Source organism: Myotis davidii, unplaced genomic scaffold, assembly GCF_000327345.1.
Source record: "Myotis davidii unplaced genomic scaffold, ASM32734v1 scaffold1, whole genome shotgun sequence".
Lineage (NCBI taxonomy): Eukaryota > Metazoa > Chordata > Mammalia > Chiroptera > Vespertilionidae > Myotis > Myotis davidii.
Window position 1 is genome coordinate 9,027,799 of NW_006294681.1, and position 19,559 is coordinate 9,047,357.

The 19,559-nt window shown below is 40.1% G+C and overlaps 1 protein-coding gene across 1 annotated transcript in view; it reads right to left on the reverse strand.

The window, feature by feature from the left end:
- The window catches only part of COL14A1 (collagen type XIV alpha 1), a 188,524-nt gene that overhangs the window by 39,215 nt on the left and 129,750 nt on the right, over positions 1-19,559 (reverse strand). The window contains exons 39-43 of the mRNA XM_015567409.1: positions 18,336-18,431; positions 17,143-17,196; positions 16,722-16,775; positions 4,392-4,445; positions 3,841-3,912 (exon numbers count right to left, since the gene is read on the reverse strand). Coding sequence (XP_015422895.1) covers positions 3,841-3,912; positions 4,392-4,445; positions 16,722-16,775; positions 17,143-17,196; positions 18,336-18,431 — 330 coding nt within the window. The remainder of the gene's footprint in view (positions 1-3,840; positions 3,913-4,391; positions 4,446-16,721; positions 16,776-17,142; positions 17,197-18,335; positions 18,432-19,559) is intronic.

Here is a 19,559-nt window from a genome sequence, read left to right on the forward strand (position 1 = left end):
GACATCCATGAAAACAATCATGGCCTTAACACCTTGACACTGAGCCCGCGTTACCAGGCCTGCCAGTCTGGCAGGCAGCAGGCCTCTGGTGGCTCAGGGCCCTGAGCACAGGGAGAAGTCTGGGCTGGACAGTTCAGGATACAACTGGCTTTGAGAGGCTCCCCAATGCCCACTGTGGCATCCCCACCCAGTGTCTATGAAACCAGATGAAATGGCTTCTGTCTCTGATGAAAATTCCACATCAAGGGCCCTTTTCTGTTCATTTATAACAATAAAGATAATATTACTAACAAGTGTTTTATTTTCAGGGGAACATTTATTGGTATTTCTGTATGCTCCATATTTAGAGGCTGTTCTCGAGTTATAAAATGGCCAGGTGGATAAGCAGGTAGGGATCCTCCTTCCCTAATGTATTCCATGCCTTTCAATCCTTCACACCCCACTATCCTCTCCTAAGTTCCCCAGAAATGCCTCTTCTTTCCCAGCCCATCCCTCTTGGCTCAGGAGCAACCCAACGGGGCTTAAGGAAAACTAGTTCTAGGTAATGTCAGTAAGACTGAGACATGCAAATTAGATCATGCACACATACATTTGTTCATTGATGAACAAATTAAAGAGGTTTGGGGTTTTGTTCCCGTTTCACTTCAGGATGCCTCAAAGCCTCTGATGTCCTCAATTCTCCCGTGACACTCTCAGAAAGAGATTTAGTGCACGCTGTCTCCGACACCCCTTTAACCAGGGGCTGCTCCCTGCACCCTGCTGACTGCTCAGTAAGTATTTTTAAGTGAATGCATTAGGAAACAGGTCCTGAGAGGCAACATAAAATGTTCCATTGAACAAGATAAACTCTTGTTCCCAGGAGCCCACTCTGGGAAGCAGGCTGGAGCCTTGTAGCAGAGATGATGCTTCGAATCTCTTTTCTGGTGGGGAATAGCCTAGAGTCAATTGCATAGATGAACTTGCAGTGAAACAACAGTGGAGACAGGACTATGTGCATGGTGTGTGTGTGTGTGTGTGTGTGTGTGTGTGTGTGTGTGTACACGCCAGTGTATGTTTCCGTGTAGCATAACTATACTTGGTAATATCATTTTGGATAAAAAAGATGTGTGAAGATAAAGCAATCAAAATTTTTTCTGCGGCCCATTGTCAGCTTGATTTGAGAAGAGATCTAAAATGTTCTGGCATTAATTTGAAAGAAAATGTGCACCCCTATGTTCATTGCAACTTTAGGTACAATGCCAAGCAACCTACGTGCCCATCAATAGACAACTGGATAAAGAAAATGTGGTACATATATACAATAGAATATTACTCGGCCATAAAAAGAATGAAATCTTACCATTTGTGACAACGAGGATGGACCTAGAGCAGTGATGGCAAACCTATGACACGCGTGTCAGAGGTGACACGCGAACTCATTTTTTTGGTTGATTTTTCTTTGTTAAATGGCATTTAAATATATAAAATAAATATCAAAAATATAAATCTTTGTTTTACTATGGTTGCAAATATAAAAAAATTTCTATATGTGACACGGCACCAGAGTTAAGTTAGGGTTTTTCAAAATGCTGACACGCCAAGCTCAAAAGGTTCACCATAACTGACATAGAGGGTATTATGTTAAGTGTAACAAATCAGTAAGTGAAGGATCAATACCATATGATTTCACTTCATATGTGGAATCTAAAGAACAAACTAAGTGAACAAATAAAACAGAAACAGACTCATAGATATAGAGAATGGACTGGTGGTTGCCAGATGAAAGGGGAATTGGGGGATGGGGTGAAAAGGTAAAGGGATTAAGAAGTACAAATTGGTAGTTACAAATAGTCATGGGGATGCAAAGTACAACATAGGGGATATAGTCAATAATATTGTAATAAATATGTATAGTGCCAGGTGGGTATTGGAAATATTGAGGAATCACTATGATTATCTAACCACCTGAAACAAATATAAAATATTGAATGTCAACTGTAATTGTGAAATAAAAGTATTTTGAATGACAATGTATATGGCTTTGTGAAGTGACTGCTAAAGAGGGCATTTATTTGGGTGTGCAATTTAGGATGTGTTTGCTAAAATCTGGAGGCATTTTTAATTCTCAGATCTTGTGCGTGTTTGTGTGCCTGATAATGTATCGTGTAAATTATAGCTTAGAATATGACTCTGGATATAAAATAACTTTATTGAAACAAAAATAAAGAGTAAAGTGACTGGATAGCTAGAGAGAGAGAGAGAAGTGTCTTTCTAAGCAAGAGCCGCTGCTGTCTTGTTCATTGCGGTAGGCAGAAAAAACCCACACCCCCGCAAAAAAAAAAAAAGTGTTCATACCCTAATCCCAGAGCCTGTGAATATATTACCTTATGTGACAAAAGGGACTTTGCAAATGTGACTTTGTTAAGGATCTTGAGGTTATAGAAGGAAATTATCTAGGGCTTTCTGGGTGGCCCAAATGTAGTCACATAGCTCCTTTTTGGGAGCTAAGAACCTTTCCAGGCTGTGTTCAGAGGAAGATGTGACTATGAAAGAATGTCCAGAGAGATGCAACATTGCTGCCTTTGAAGATGGAGTGGGCCATGAGCCAAGGAATGTGGGAAGTCTTTAGAACCTAGAAAAGGCAGGGAAATAGATTCTTTCCTAGAACCTCCAGAAAAGAAATGCCAACATCTTGATCAGACACGCATCAGACTTCTTACCTACAGAACTTTAAGACAATACAGTTGTGTTTTTTAAGCCACTGGGACTATGGGGATTTGTTATAGCAGCAATAGAAACAGAATTCATTGACCTCTCCTACCCTCACCCTTCATATTTCACTGTTCCACAAATTCTTAGCAGGTTTGCAGTAGTACCAATATCTGCACATATTGATTATTTTAGCTTGTGGATACAGACTTGGCACATCATGAACAATTCCAGAATGCTGACTAACAGCTATACCAGAAGGAACCTGCGAATCACAGAAGATGCCAAATGTGGCTTTGGAGGCCGTGTGAGACAACTATCTATTTTACAGAGGAGGAAACAGGTGCACATGGGCACATTTGTTTCTCCCCTGCCCCCCTCTCCTCCTCCCATGATCACATTTAAACACCAACCTAAGAGATGAGAAGCACAGCATAGGACAGTGATGGCGAACCTATGACACGCGTGTCAGAGGTGACACGCAAACTCATTTTTTTGGTTAATTTTTCTTTGTTAAATGGCATTTAAATATATAAAATAAATATCAAAAATATAAATCTTTGTTTTACTATTGTTGCCAATATCAAAAAATTTCTATATGTGACACGGCACCAGAGTTAAGTTAGGGTTTTTCAAAATGCTGACACACCGAGCTCAAAAGGTTTGCCATCACTGGCATAGAAGGTAATCAGTTCGAATCACTGTGCTTTCATTTACACCACTATTTGTTTATGTATGGGTATGTTTTACACGAAATTCTGTCTTTCTTGTAGAATTTAGAAAATAAATCTATTCCCATTCTCACTAATCCTTGACTTTCTCAAGCTGTGTATTCCCACCCCCACCCCCAGGAGACAGGTCTAATCAACACACAGCTATTGTATCCAATTCCTGTAAAGAGCGCATTGAGTTTATTTAGCCAAAGACAAGATAATGAGCAAGCTTAGTTCCTGTTGGGACCCACTCTCTTTAGCCATGACATGTGCACAGTTTGACTTTAATCTTTATCCTAGGACCTTCTGTGTTCCCTATGGATTCATCCAGGATTGAGTGGGATTTTTGGCCAACAGAGATGCTGGTAAATTTAAACACATTAATAAGCCAGAGGGATGATTGGGCAACCATCCTGACTGGCTACTGCTGTGTACTCACAGGTGGTCCCAGGGCGCCTTGGGGTCCCACGCTCCCTGTGATCCCTGGGACTCCGGGGGCTCCAGGAATTCCCTAGAGAAGCAGGAAAATAAAGCAAAGGTGAGTACTCCCACATTCTCACCAAAGACAGCCAGCTCTCAAGAAGGAGCAAGGGACACACACACAGAGCTCCCCTTCCCCTCAGCAACAAGACTTCAGGATCCATTGCTCACTCCTGGTCCCAGCTGCCAAAGAAGTAGGGAAGACATTTTTCAGTAGTCTCCAAACTACCAATCAGTTGTAGTTCTTTCAAATTCAAGCCTTATCTGTGTCTAATAAAAACTAAGTCAATGCAGGTGATCTCATGGGGAAGTGGCTCAGAGATCAAAGGATCCAGCCATAGGGTTGTATAATTTTTAAAGGATATTTTAGGCAGAGGTCTATAGCCAAGGCTGAGTTGTTACACTACAGCAAAGGTGGCTGCCAAGGTTAAAGGTCTGGTAAAAGATCTCTCAAAAGAAGTAAAATGCTTGAAAGCAGAGTACATGCGAGTAGTTTCTGGAAATACTTACAATCGGTCCTGGTGGTCCTGGAGGGCCAGAGGACCCATCCTTTCCAGGAAAGCCCTGGAGAAAAGAAACATAGCCTGTCAACCTTGCAGTCGCTTTATGTGGCTTTCAGAATAGGTGTACCTAATTCATTTAATATTCGGGGGCCAAGTCCTGTTGCTTGGTCTGAACTTCCAGGGATTCACTACTTTTGAACTCTTCATGGAAATTGTTCTTGGCAAGACTTGTGTGTCTATTGGCCCTATGAAATTGTCCAGTGCAAGAATTTTAGGTGTGAGAAGTGCTACTTCAAGTTCAAGCAGGAACTTGCTTCCAGAAAGTGTTTTTATTAAACGGAACCTAACAAAGGAGAAGGGAGGTCAAGTCTCTGGAACTAATGACCAGTCAGAAGGATGAATTAGTGTCTTCCATGACCTAAGAGGGTTTGGAGGAGGGATCCCTATCACCAGGATCGGTATTATAAATCAAAAAATGCTGTAATATCTGAAATTCTGCAACTCTCCAGGAGCAGCCTAGAGGACAATTTGGGAGGACTAACAGCTGCAATGATAGATTTTTTACTGCTGGACAGGTTTGTAGACTGTTATCATGGGCTTACAAATGGTACATCTTTGCTTTCCATTCCATGTTGGAAGAGCTTAAGACAGAAAACAAATGCTATTTTTTATTTTTTAAAAATCGCCCTAAAATAATGAGCATATGTATGTGTGTTATTTTTATGTGTGTTAAAAAAAATTAACAGCTGGAATGACTTACTTTTCCATGGCTATAGTTCTCAGTTGTGGGTGCTAGTCCTTCCAATGTAGTTAAAAACATGAGAGAGAATCTTCTATCTAATTTTTATAATAGGCTCATAAAATTGTGTCCAAAACATCACCTTCTACTACATAGAGAAATGGGCTTTTCATCGTGGGATTTTTTCCTATTGGAGAAATCCATTCCCATCTTGAACCAACCCAAACCAGCCTCTCCCAGCTTCCTGTTGACTTCTCCCAATTCTCTTTCTAAAATGTGTGCCACTCTCACAGTGAGCTCTTCTTTCTACTTATCTTGCTCATGAAAATCCACCTGCTTAGGGCTCCCCATCCAAGTTCACAGTATTCCTTCCTACCTCAAGGCATCAAATGAAAGAGAGTAAAGAGGAAGCTGGAGGAAAGGAAACAGTGTGTGAGTTGGGAGACAGGGTGTGAGAGGCAGCAGAGGAGGGTGTTGGATTAGAATGCAGGAAAGGCATTGGTCAGCAAGACCCTTTCATCATGCACTCAAGCTTGAGTGCTACAGATTCCTAAAACCAGATAAGAGAGAAGATTCTAGAGCTCCCCGACATGCGTGGTTTTCCTTTCTGCTTGGGCACATGAAGAGGTTACATTTCCCTGCCTCCTGCTCCAGTAATTATGTTGGAGCCACAGCGCTGAGTTCTGGCCGATGGAAAGGAGCCAGTTCCAGTTCTGGCTCATAAAAATTTCCCATGGGCAATCCTTCACTCCTTTCCTCCTTCTGTAGCAATGTCAGAGGCCACATGTTAAAGATGAGAATGTCCCAAGAGGAAAAGACCCTGAGTCCCTAATGACTATATGGAGCAGAGACCAGACTTCCCTAATCCTCTGCCTATCCCATTGACAGCAATGGATAATGAACAAACAATAGACTTTATTTTATTGCACTAAACCATTTTAATTTAGGGTTGAGCTTTTAGGCTTATCTTATAGTTGCTATTCTATACTAATACACAAGCTAGTGTTGTTGTTTCACTACTACTTCTTTCACTGTGGTTAGTCAAATATATTAAGTCAGAAAGCTGCAGTGATAACCTGGGTACAGAAAAGTTACACACACACACACACACACACCCTTCCTTGGGTCTGCTAGCTAGACAACAAAAATTAATACTGAGCCCTAACCGGTTTGGCTCAGTGGATAGAGCATCGGCCTGTGGACTGAAGGGTCTCAGGTTTGATTCTGGTCAAGGACATGTACTGTGGTTGCAGGCACATCCCCAGTGTGTGCAGGAGGCAGCTGATTGATGTTTCTCTCTCATCGATGTTTCTGACTCTCTGTCCCTCTCCCGTCCTCTCTGTAAAAAATCAATAAAATATATTTTTTAAAAATTAATACTGACATGGATTAGAATAAACTATTTTACATGGAACAGAATATACCATGTCCAAGAAGAAAAGCATAAAAAAAATCAGAATATGTGAGAGACGAACAGGACCCTAGAACTCATCCAGCCCAACTCCCTCATACGTGAGAAAACTTGGGACAAAGAGAGGTTAGGAGACCCTACCATAAAAAAAGGATTTTTAAGAAATCTACTCTTATTTCCTAGGTGAAGTTCACATAAGGAAAAAATGGACTCTGTGCACATATTCAATAATTTAAGAAGACATTTTTAAAAGGACAGCTTTTGCTTCCTGCCTTAAAACTCTTCCAGCTCTGGATGGAGAGCGAGCGTGCAGCCATGTGCAAGCCCACACACGGCCCCGGCCCACGGCCAGCACAACTGCCCCACATCAAGACTGTAGCCTGGCAGGAAGTCTGCCCTGACTTTCTCCCAGGCTGTGTCCAGAGGGAAAAAATCTCAAAAACAAGCGGAGGGCAGGAGGACAGCTTAATTCACAGAGGGATGCCAACCAGGGCATATTTTCCTAAAAGCAGCGAAGACCAGCAGGAAATAACACATTTACTCCCTGCTCCCAATCCTGCGGAAGGAGTTTAAAAAGCAAGGACCTGTTGGTGCGTCCTCCATGGTGGGGCCACGGATACTCCAGTGAACAGTTTCGAATTCATGTGATTTATAGACACCATCTGAAGGGAAGATGATGAAACTAAATTTGGCCGAGTGGCTAGTGCTGTAGTGATCAAGCCAAAGATGTGTTTGCTCACTCTCTTCTCCTACATACGGAGCATCCTCAGAAGCTGACATTTCTTCCTCCCTCCCTTTTTTGGGGGCCAAAAATTATGTTTTAATCATTGTTCTATTCCTAACACCTTCCTAGCACATTGCTGGCACAAAATAGGCACTACTACAATGTTTAATTTGAATAAAATTGTTTTTGAAGATGTGCTCTGATTATCATGTTGAATAAATAAATATTAATCTCAGGTATAATTAGTCTGAAGATGTATAAGGCAGAGGGATAGGCCAACGTCAGCCCTTCATTCATGAATGCCCCACAAGCAGGATGTCATCTACACTCAGAGGCTGACATTTCCTTTCAGTGAATATCTTAGGAGTCATGTCCTGGAAGGAGACCTGGGCGTTGTGCCTTAGATTTATAGAGGGAGTGTTCTTGGGAGACACCTTTCAGGTAGTGACAGAGGCAAGAGAGGGCAGGGGACGAGGTTAGGTCAGAATTGGATTTAGCTGATGGTTGGCCTCTGCCAGGTCCCATGGGAGTTCTGGAGTGTGGATTACATGTCAGAGTTGACCCCGGGTAAGGTTTTATATACCCACATCAGTTAGTCATTGACAGGGACCAAGGTGGCATTTCCAAGGGCAATTCTCTGTAGAAGAGGCAACTGTGAGTGGTTAGGAGTCAACATTCACAGCAGCTAGGGGATGGAGTAGACCTGCCAAGTGAGGGGATTTGATCAGTATCAATTTCAATGAATGTTACTCTAGCACTTTTTTATATGGACTGTTGTAATAAATTGAGTATTTTTCAACATAATAATTAAAGAATAAAGGTATCCTTAAGACTATCTACCATGAGTTACCTATTTTCCTCATTCCCAAATTAAAATGTATTTTTTACACATTATTATATCTGCAAGTATCTTAAGTTTAATACTGTTTTAAAAACAGAAAGTCATTTCCCCCACAAATGTATTCCTAACCCTAGAAAATACAAAAGTTCACATTATAAAAAAATAGTTTTATTTTTTAACTTTTGAATCACACTAGTAAATTTACCTTTGAAAGACTTTTACTTGTAAGCCTCACATTTGTCACATTATTAAAAATATTTGCAGCCCTGGCCGGTGTGGTTCAGTTGCCCCATGCACCAAGAGATCAATGGTTCCACTCTTGGTCAGGGCACATGCCCAGGTTGTAGGCTAAACCCCGAGTATGGGGTGTACAGGAGGCAGTTGAGCAATGGTTCTCTCATCATCGATGTTTCGCTCTTTCCCTTCCCCTTTATCTCTCACTGAAAAATTAATAAAGACATATTTTAAAAATGTTTGCAGAGCTATTGTGTGCTGGGCACTCTGTAGGTCTGGAGTAGACATGATTGAAAAAGAGGGTGTCTTTCAAAGGCGTTTATAATGTTGAGAAAAGTCAACAATTGAAAGAAAATAACAACGTGCTATGATGATGGAACTAGAAGAGTTCCTTGGGAACGTGTAGGAAGAGCACCTAATCCAGGTGTGGGATCCAAGGATGATTTCATAGGAGAGGCAGCATTTAACTCAAGGGACCCAGGATGGTCAGCCACTGCTTTAGTCTCCCTGCCCAAGTACCTGGGTTACAGCCCATCCTGTCAAGCCAGTCAGCACTGAGGCAGGGGCTCAGGTTCGTTTTATCATCTCCTCACCTCAGGGTGACCAACAATAGCAACCGTTTTTTAACAGAGAAACACAAAATGTTGTAAAATGTCTACACTTCATAGGGCAAAATAGTAAGCACATTCTAGCTTCATGATTCAGTTTAAGTTAAAGCTCACTGGACAGTCTCCAACCCTGTAAGTTAAAAATGTGTTTGCATTTCCCAAAACATTTCTATATCTATAAATTATCCATTTTATGTCAGGGGGTAGGAGCAATCTGAGAAGTGTGTTTGTGGATTAAGCACTTTTAAAAAGCAGAAACCCTTAATTAACAATAAAGAATGAATATTAAGGAATAAGAGGTTAAATGATAAGCATAATGTGGGAATTTACTTAAACTGACAAATATATTTTTTAAAGGGCATGAAATGAGCCACCCACAAATAGGGATGTTTTATAACATACATAGCTCCAGGCATTTCTCTTTTTTTGGGATTCCCATCTCAAAATATTAATATGTACCCACAACCCACATTAAAAATATTTTTGCTATAAAAACTTGAAAGGATTTTTACAATTTGTTTTTGAAGAGATTTGGCTATGACCAACTTATTAAGTTATGGTTGGCGATAATTCATCAGCAAAAGGAAATCTAACCTAAAATTTGCGTTCAAAATCACTAATTATCAAACAAATGCTAAATTTAACTATGGCTGAAATTGGCAAAGCATACCACTTTATAGACATGTAATTATACATTTATAAATTTCCACCTTTCAGTTTTCTTTTCCATACTTTAGAGCAAATATATATACTTCTCCTGGCCATAATCATTTATTGTAGGCTCTTAAAAAGTTTCTATTTCTATGTAATATGCCTACGGTGTCTAAAGGATGAAACTGATGTGCCTGCAAATAGTATTGTAACTGAAATTAAAGTCAGAAGCTAGAATATTTGTGTTTATGTAGCTACTAGAAGGAGCTCTCAGACTCAGTGACTTATTCACCATTTGTGCCTGCTTTGAAGCTCACGATGGTGAGCCATGGAAACTAACCCGAAGATTCTGGAACACCAATCGTTAAGGTCTGTCGACTGATGCTACACTCTCAGGTCGAGTGGGGTCTGTAAGCAGCTGGCATCTGATGAGCTTGTTGAAACAAACCAAACTCAAGCAGAGAGGGCTAAAGAAATACTGGTAGAAACTCCTGATACACAATTTCAGCCCTGTGGCATGGCTCTGGACTGCTGTGAGCGACAGTGGAGAGACCGTGTGGCAGTCAGCCATGAGAAATAAGGCTGCTACTTGCAGCAAAGGATTAAGACCAACCACCAGATTAAGAGGCCAAGCAGCAAAAAGCCACAGACTCTGTAAACACTGGTCCAGCTAGAGATCCAAGATCAATCCTTATGTGTGACAGATATCATGTTGAGTCACACTGGGGAACCTTCAGTGATACACACACACAAATTTATGTATATGTGTAAATATGTGTATATATATATAATCTACTTAGATTTTTATATATTATCTGTTTACATATGTTTCTATATATACAACACTATTTTAATATGTACATATATGTATATATTACATATATAATTTAAATGTATAAAGAGTAACCTGCGATGGTGACTTCAGTAAGTTAAAGCAAGAAACAACAGCAATATTATACCTAATAAATCATTTTAACATCTACAATAACAGGCCTAATATAATACACTATCCAGTGATTCCAAAACTTAGCTGATTATCAGAATCATTAAGTTTTTTAGAATTATACATTTCTAGGTTATGCCTAAGACATTTTGTATCTGAATCTCTGAGGTTGAAACCCAATAATCTTCATATATAAAAAAAGAAAAGAAAAGAAAAAAGCAAACCACAAAACAACAACATGATCGCTTAAGCTGTGAAACTACTGTTTTATTTAACAGTATCTGGCCTGACCTTGAAGAATGGCATCAGAACCAGAGTGCAAGGCACGTATTATTTGTATCCTGTGCCCCAACAGAAGCATTGTTACAGCCTGTAATAACATAACCTCCTAGTTATGTTCTCCCCCCAGATGTGCCACTATCCAAGTAAAGGTTTAACATAATCAAAGAAATACATTCTTAGAGGTGAAATATCAACTTCTACTTTACCAAGAAAGTAACCCAAACTGGGGTCCTTCTGGCCCAAAATGCTGGGTGAGATATCTTCAGCGATGGGGTCCTGCTTATTAAACTTCTTTGTGGAAGACTTTTCTACATTCACAAAATCCCACAGTGATCTTTGTTGACATAATTCCATGGAAGGACAGCGTGCAGGGTTGGAGCTGAGAAGATGGGTTATAATCCTGGCTCTAACACTTATTAGCTGTGTGGCATTGTCCTAATACTTCCATTTTGGGGGCTTGCAATTCTTTGTCTGTAAAGTGGGGTAACAGTGTCTAGCATTTGAGGTTATTCTGAGGAACGGAGAACATAACATTTGTAAAGCACCTGCACTTTGTCGGTAATGAATGATAGTGGTTGCTGCTATTTTTACTCAAATAATTTTTCAAATCCCAATTGCACTTATTATTAACACTTTGGCTGACTGTAAGGAGGTTCTCCTGTGGTTTTGTAAAATTCCATCTAGACCCATGAAATAGAAAATCAAATCATTTTCTCCATTAGCTTTGTGGTGGTATGTTACATTTCCTCTTCTGATGGAGGAAGATACTCATGGGGGTGATTATGAATCTTAGCAGTTAACAAAATATTCTTTAGATGACTCTCTTGTCACTGTTTAACATTTATAACAGGAATTAAATCCAGATAGTTGACTCAAGTTCAATTTCTTGAGTACATTTTAAACCCAACTGACTTGGATGAAATGGGACAGTCATCACAAAAATGGCCCTTGTATACATCAAACCCACATAAAAGGAAGTATGTTCCAAGTGTCTTTTCAATATAAAATCCAAGAAAATTCAACACCGACAATAAACTACTTTTTTCCCTTTAGATTTTTTAAAAATATATTTTACTGATTTTTTTTACAGAGAGGAAGGAAGAGGGATAGAGTTAGAAACATCGATGAGAGAGAAACACTGATCAGCTGCCTCCTGCACACCCCCCACTGGGGATATGCCCACAACCAAGGTACATGCCCTTGACCAGAATCGAACCTGGGACCTTTCAGTCCACAGGCTGACGCTCTATCCACTGAGCCAAACCAGACAGGGTTCCTTTAGATTTTTAAAAATAGTTCTTAAAATGATTTGAGGCATCTTAATATGTGAAGAACAGGCATTATAAAATATTACCCTGTCCTGACTCATTAGGATTACATTGAAAAGAGTTAGTACTAATATCAGCAAAAATTGAATTTTTATATAGAAATTCTTTATATGAATGAATCCCCATAACGACGCTATGGAGTCAAATATTATTTTTTCCACTTCACAGATGAAGAAAGTGAGGGTTGGAAATATAAAGTAACTGGCTCAATGTCTTATGGTTAGGGTTCAAACTCAGGTCTGGCTAACAGTATAAGTCTAGGATATTCACCACTGGGCAGTCCTGCTTTTCATAACCTCACAGATTTTGCAGAATCCATATGTAGGAGTTTTTTTAAAGACAGCATTTCATCTTTATAGATTAGAAAGAAAGGCTGTGGTTATGGCAAGGGCATGGAAATACAGGGAGCAGAAACCTGGGAGAAGGAAGCAATTTAAATGAAGTTTACTTGGAATTTAAAAATGAATACCCTTTTTTATCACAGAGGAATGACTATCTTCCGGGTGCCATAAACTATATATCTCCTTCTCATTTTTATTTCTCGTCTCTCTGATTTTTTCTATAACCACATTATGAATTGAAAATGAAAACAATGCTTAAAGCTTCTATTGGGAGTGCCTGACTGAAAGCTGGTGGTCTTGGATGTGAGCCTCAGAACTAGAAAAGAGGTTGCTTTTTTCTTTTCTTTCTTTTCAGTTCTTTCTCTCAGTTCTTAGGCTTATAATCTATGTCTTGCCTGCTCTTAATTTCTCTAAGAATCGCCAGAATGTCTAGAGTGAAGGCTGAGAAATCCACCCTATAACAGAGAAGCTCAAGGTCACAGGGTATTCCCTGGAGTCACAGACACCCAGAAAAGAGGAGGGAGGGGGAAGAGGCAGGTGGCGAGATCTACAGTGGAAAAGAAAAATGAGACAAGAATGCTGGTGGTTGGAAAGGCTCACAGTGAAAGCTGGATGCCTAACTGCATTCAGCTGTTAACACTGCATTTGCACTGTTGCTTTATAGAGTGTGGCCCTGCATTGTGCTCTATCGCCTCCCCAGCAAGAGGCTGAGACGTGTTCAGAGAAGAAGTCCAACTTTGACTGGACTTGCTCTGTGGCCTCAGGGCCAGGATGGAATATGAGTTGCCTCCTCGAGGAGTCAAAGATCCCCCTTGGGAAAAGCCAGACTAAGCTAGAAACACTAGAAAACAAGTTCCCTGTTTAAAGGGGAGGTGTTTAATCTTCTCCTTTTTATTCTTTGTTAAGCTCTCCCTCCTTCCAGACTAAGTCAAGGGGTAACACTGGCACCGGGTCCAGAAAAGAGGTGCTAACCTTTCTCTAATCTCACAGTAAATGTGATGGTACTAGCTTTGGGCTATGAGTTCTTAACAATCCATATGAGAAGACAAAGATTTAAAAGAAGAATGTGCAGTAAGGAATCACCCACCTCTCCTACAGCACACCTCGCTCACTGACCCCCTGAGACTCTCCAAGGAGCTAGGAGCACTGACTGGACAGCATCACACACATTTAGTCCAGCTTCCTCCTTCTGTGCCTTCATTCAAGATCAGAGGAAATGAAGTCGCAGGAACTGTTAAGTCATTGAAGCGCTTACAGTGATGAAAAAACAAAATATCTCTGCTTCCTGATCCCCTGGACACTGAGCTGAACTGGGCAGCTCCCTGGGAGTGGCTTCCCAGGCATGTCAGCAGTAAGTCTCATCGTGTACTGGGTTTGCCCTGTCTGTTCTGTGCCACGCTTGTAATTGTCATTATTGTCATTATTATATCCCAATTGCAGGTTTGCCTTTTAGGGTGGCCCAAGGAAGAGCAGCAATAATCGTCAGTGTTTGTCCTAGGACTCTTTCAACAACCCCTCACCCCTCCTGCTTAACCAAAGACCCCTGGGCACTCCTGCTGTCCCAGAAAGCCCTGGTCTTCAAAGTCCTGGATCTGTCCCTACAACCATGTCAATTGGTCTGGGACTTCCTAAAATCTTGAATTTACAGTCCTGCTAAATAGCTACTCAATTGTTTTAAACCCTTTACTTTTCTTAAAAGGTTATCTGACTAAACACATCAGAGCCAACTAAATAACTTTGTTTTTACCCACTTCTCTTCCTTCTCGACTCTCTCTGAGAAAGACAATTTTCATGGCTAAGGGAAGAGTCATGCCCTTGACACCTCATCCTTCCATTTCCTCCAGGTCTATGAAGTGCCTCCTTAGATATAGAAAGTTTCTCACTTTGGGTCCTTCCCCTCTGGAGGCATGAATGGACATGATTCTTGATTGAGCATAGTCCATGGGACATAGCACATGCTCAATTAAAATATGTGCTCAATGAATCTTTTTATTAAATAAGATATCGATGTTAAAATATATACCCACTCCTTTCTGCAAACAGGGCAGCGACATTACATAATTCCAAGGGACACCATCTGCTTTGCTCTCTGTGAATGGCACCCCTTCGAGTTGTACACTGGAAATTCATTGCCCTCAAATATCTTTTTTGAAACAACTGTCACAGTATTCCCAAAATCTTTTTTTATTTTTAACCTACCCTATAAAGAATGAGTATCCTCTGAAACCAGTCTTAAAAAGCAAGTTCATACCAATCTAAGAATTTTTCAAGTAGGAATTGGACATACCCTGAACGTTTTCCCTCTAACTTGAGGGAGAGAGGAAAATAAAATCCATATACAGATATCTTATCACTTAATTACAGCTCTAAGATTTTAATCTTAGAAAAGAAAACATGTTTGGAGGAATAGCAAAATATTTACAAAAAGTCTGTGTTGGTATATTGGTTTTTTAAAAAAAAGAATTCCAAAACCAAACGATCCCAACATGAATCCAATATGTTTGAATTGGGAGTTCTTTGCCAACATTGGACTCTAGACATGGATAAATCAAGTCAATTCACTGAACCAAATCAGTGAAATTGCCATTTTCAGAACTTTGGGAATCATGAAAGAATCTAGGTGGGTAACCACACAGGATCTTAGCCTAAGCCCTTTGCCAAAACATATAAATACTCTAGACACACCTTCCACATGTACAAGAAACCTACATAAATCTAACTTTCAGAGAATGCCTCCTTTAGATACATTCACCTGGCCCTGCTTTGCAGACTGAGTAATTCCATTTGATGGACAGAAACTAAACTGGGTTTTTAAGCAAATGAAAGTTTGGTGGAGGGGAAAAAAGAACATGGAAAAATTTAAGGTCCCACACCTAGCTTTCTATAGAAAAAGCAATGTCCTTATTCTTGAGTAGAACAGGTACCCTGAGCTGAAGGTACTCAAGCAAGCCTTGTTTGAGTAGAGAAGTGAGTCTTCTAGCCAATTGTTTTTTAACCTAATGCGTAAGTTATACCAAAGACACCATATTGTCTGTCCTTCATTGGATTGGATTGCAACTCCTTATAATTCAGTTTTGAGAGAAACCATGGACCTGCCTACATGTCTAAATCAGTGATCGTTTAGGGAAGACCAGTCTCTCTCTCCCTTGCTGAAAATTCAGACTTCCTATTGCCTTCCTGTTAAACCCCCAAATCCTTACTCTGAAAGAAAATAGATGATTTAAATGAATATGTATTTACCTCTCCAGCTTCATTTTCGGACAATTTCCCCACTTCTAAGATTATGTGCACATGTGTGTGGCATACACACACACACACACACACACACACACACACACACACACACACACACACACACACACACACACACACACACACACACACACACACACACACACACACCCTGCACTCTAATCTCCAGCCATACTGACCCATGTGCAATACTGGAAGTGCCCACACTGTTCATTTCCTCTGCTTTGTATATGCCATTTTCCTCTGCTTGCTGTAGCTTTCCTTTCTTCATGCACCAGGCTAGTTTCTATCTCTTAGTTCATACTCAGCCTCCTCTGGGAAGCTCTTCCAAACCCTGAAGTCTGGAATAGTTATCTATCCTTTGTATTCCCACGGACTCTGTAAATACCCTTTCATAGCATTATTATGGCTCCTCCCTCTAAGCTGCAAAATCTTTGAGGACAAGAACCTCAAACCTGGCTCAGTGAAGATGCTGATGAACACTAAATGTTATCTCCTCCCTCTTCTAACCATCCTTATAATTTCTTTGACTGCTGTCCACTTCAACAAGTTAAAAAAATAATTGACATACATTAAATAAAAGGCGAGTACTGCAGATCATCATTATATTTAAATTTTGATTCATGGTTCTTCATTTTCTTTAGGTTTGTGCTGTGAGAATTAGAAAAAATTGGAAAATCTGCTCAAATGATACATACAATTCAGTGCAAAGTGTATTCAGGTTATGAGAACCTTAAGAAAGAGGTGATGCTAATTTGGGAAGGTTTGATGAAAATTCCCAGATTTTGATGAAAATAATAGACATAGAAGATGTCAGTGAAGGGAAGTAGGTGCAGGATAGATAGACTGTAAATAGACAGGAGGGAAAAGAAAAGAAAAAAACCTGGTTTGATAGACTGCATTGTATAGAAACCTGCCAGAAGCAAAAGGTGACTTGGTGAGGAATCTACTGTGCTAACAACCAACCTTGGGTAAGTCCTTACCCTCTGGCCTGGAGAGCCATCACGTCCTGGTGAGCCAATGCCTCCTGGGATACCCTACATAGAACAAGGACAAGATAAGAGTCAGATTCATGGAAACCAGCTACACTCTCACCAAGCCCCCCCCGAAACAAACTAAGGCCTCCCCCTAAACCTAATAGGTGAGATCTTTCTGACTGACCATTCAGAACCCAGAAAAGGAATGCCCCCCACCAGGGCTCACCCTGAGACCATCAGTACGACCCTTAGAGGGGGCATAAGGTAAATGAATACAGACCAATCATCTTTAAAATAGAAACCACTTATTGCCAAGATTCCAGCTAACTTCAGAACTATACTCTCTCCCTAACCCCCCCAACCCCCGACCACCATTAGCTCTAGTCTAGAGCTAAGAGCAATAGACTAAAAAGAACAGAAATAATACCTGTAGACCAGGCAGGCCCGTCTCTCCTTTCTCCCCTTTTTCACCTGGCATTCCCTGAATATCCAAAAAGTACATGGGGTTAAGTTCATACTGGTCAATACTTTGTCTTTTCTTTTTCTCCATGGACTGTTCTAATATTTTCAACATAAAATTGCTTCACACTAACATCCAAATACAGCATATTTCACTTCTCACATACGCTACACTACTTACGTAAGCTTTCCTAGTAAGCTGAATATTTATATATCATAATAGTTTAAACATAGAACATACAGTCCGATATGGTTAAGCCCATAGAGTAAATATGTGGAGGGGAGTTTTGGACATTTCAATATTGTTTATAGTTTAGATTTTAAAGCCATTATCCATATAGATTTTTGTTTTACTTTGGCTAATTTTAAGAACGGGAAAGCAAACACAGACACTGGTAAAACCTCAACAAATGCTTATTATTATTATTATTATTATTAGCAGTAATTGCACACGTTGGCATGTTGATGCTTTCTAAAATGTGAAAATAACCCCGGAAAAGAAAACTTAGCTAGGGAACATATCATGTGCACAGAGAGACTGCTAAAATGGCTTCAAAGGATCTGTTTGCTTCAAATATTAATTACAGAGATTGGTTTTAGTCTATAAATCTAGATCTCTATGGTAAGTTTAATGAAAATAAGTGAGTGGAATTAAATTTGTTTTCAGTGGTCTAAACAACTTTTAAAAAGAAATGAGGCTATAAAAATACACCATTTATCATCTAAAACTCATACTTAATGTACTGTACTTTGATGCTCATTGAGGTAAAGATGGTAAGTAAAAGACTTTCATAAATATATATCCACAATCACTATAAATACATAATGGATAACTTAACATTTGTTAATACTAAGGACTTAGTCAAACAAGAAAAAGGGCAATACATGACAAGCCCTGTTTTTATTCTACAGACCAATTGTTCATGGATATATGTACTCCATAGCCTTGTATGTGTTTGTAAAAGACGTCATCACTGAACCAAAAAATGGCTAACGAATGAACTTTCAGTCATTACTCTTATTTCTCAATTCTTATTTGTAGGTAGGAGTTGATAGGGGCTAAGGATCATAATTAAGGCACAGAAGACAAACGTTCATTCTTTATAACTCACGGAGAAATGATAATAACAAAACCTATCTGACTGTTTACACTCAACTCACAGGTATTCCTTGAATAGACAGACCACTTGGTCCTTGGGGTCCAGGGGGACCCTGAGGTCCTGGAGGGCCTGTTTCACCCCGAGGGCCATCTGGTCCCTGTAAGGCAAGAGAGGAAAGTCATCCCAGAGGTAAGTTAGACCCTCTGGTACCCAGAAGATATTTCTGCTTAGGACGCTGATAATGTATTTCCTTAAATAATTTTTCCTAAGACGTGTAATATTCATGGGATAACAAGACACTTGTTATCCCATCCTCCGATGATTCACTTCCCAGATGAAATTTCATCAGTAAACCAAAAGAGTAAATACACAGGGGCTGCTGCAACTGCAACTTTGTTTTTTTGCTTTCATAAATAAGAATGCTATGCCAATTATGTGAGTTACTAGACCTCCCACACGCCATAACAAATGCAAAAGATATAAACGCTTCAAGACCACCCTCCTGGCCTATAAAGATTTATACCATCCAGCTGAACTACATTCTCCCCACCGTCACTACTGTCAGTTACCTACTGCACAGGCATTCCTCCACATTTACTGAAGGCTTTGCACCTACCCTCTGCTTTCTTCGTCATCATGATCCTGCCACCACCCTACTGTCTCTTCAGGGGTCATTGAATGACCTTCCTAGCCTCAAAATTATTTCATTTCCTTTCTTCCCAGAATCAGACATTCCTCTCACTTTAACTTTTAGTTCTATAGTTTGGAATTTGTTGTGGTTTGGCTAACATTAGATATCTCTGAAATCTTAGATGCAGAAGACCTACTTATCCTCAACCTCATCTCCTTGCCCTTCTCTCGTTCTGTGACTCCAACAAAAGCCAAGCTTTTATAAATTAAGACTTCCAGCACCCAGGTATCATCTTAAATGTGAAACTGATGAATCCATTACTTGGGACAAGCAAAACAGAAGAAAAGGCAAAATGGTGTAAAGTAGGGATAAATGAGTGTCGCCTGGAACCTGGTAAGTTTTAGGTATATGTATGGGGATAACCATGTAGAAATGCCTAGTTGTTCTGGGGTCAACGGAAGTCTGAGCTGAGGTGGATTTTGGATTAGTGGAAGGTGTGTTTGTGATAGAGGTTATTAAGGAGATTGCTGATAGAGTGAAAGAGGGAATGGATTAAGATTAGATGACAATCAGGTAGAAGGGAGAGGAAGAGTAGCCTGGGAATGGTATGGGAAAGGCCAAAGAGAGAAAGAGAGAGAGAGAGAGAGGAGAGAG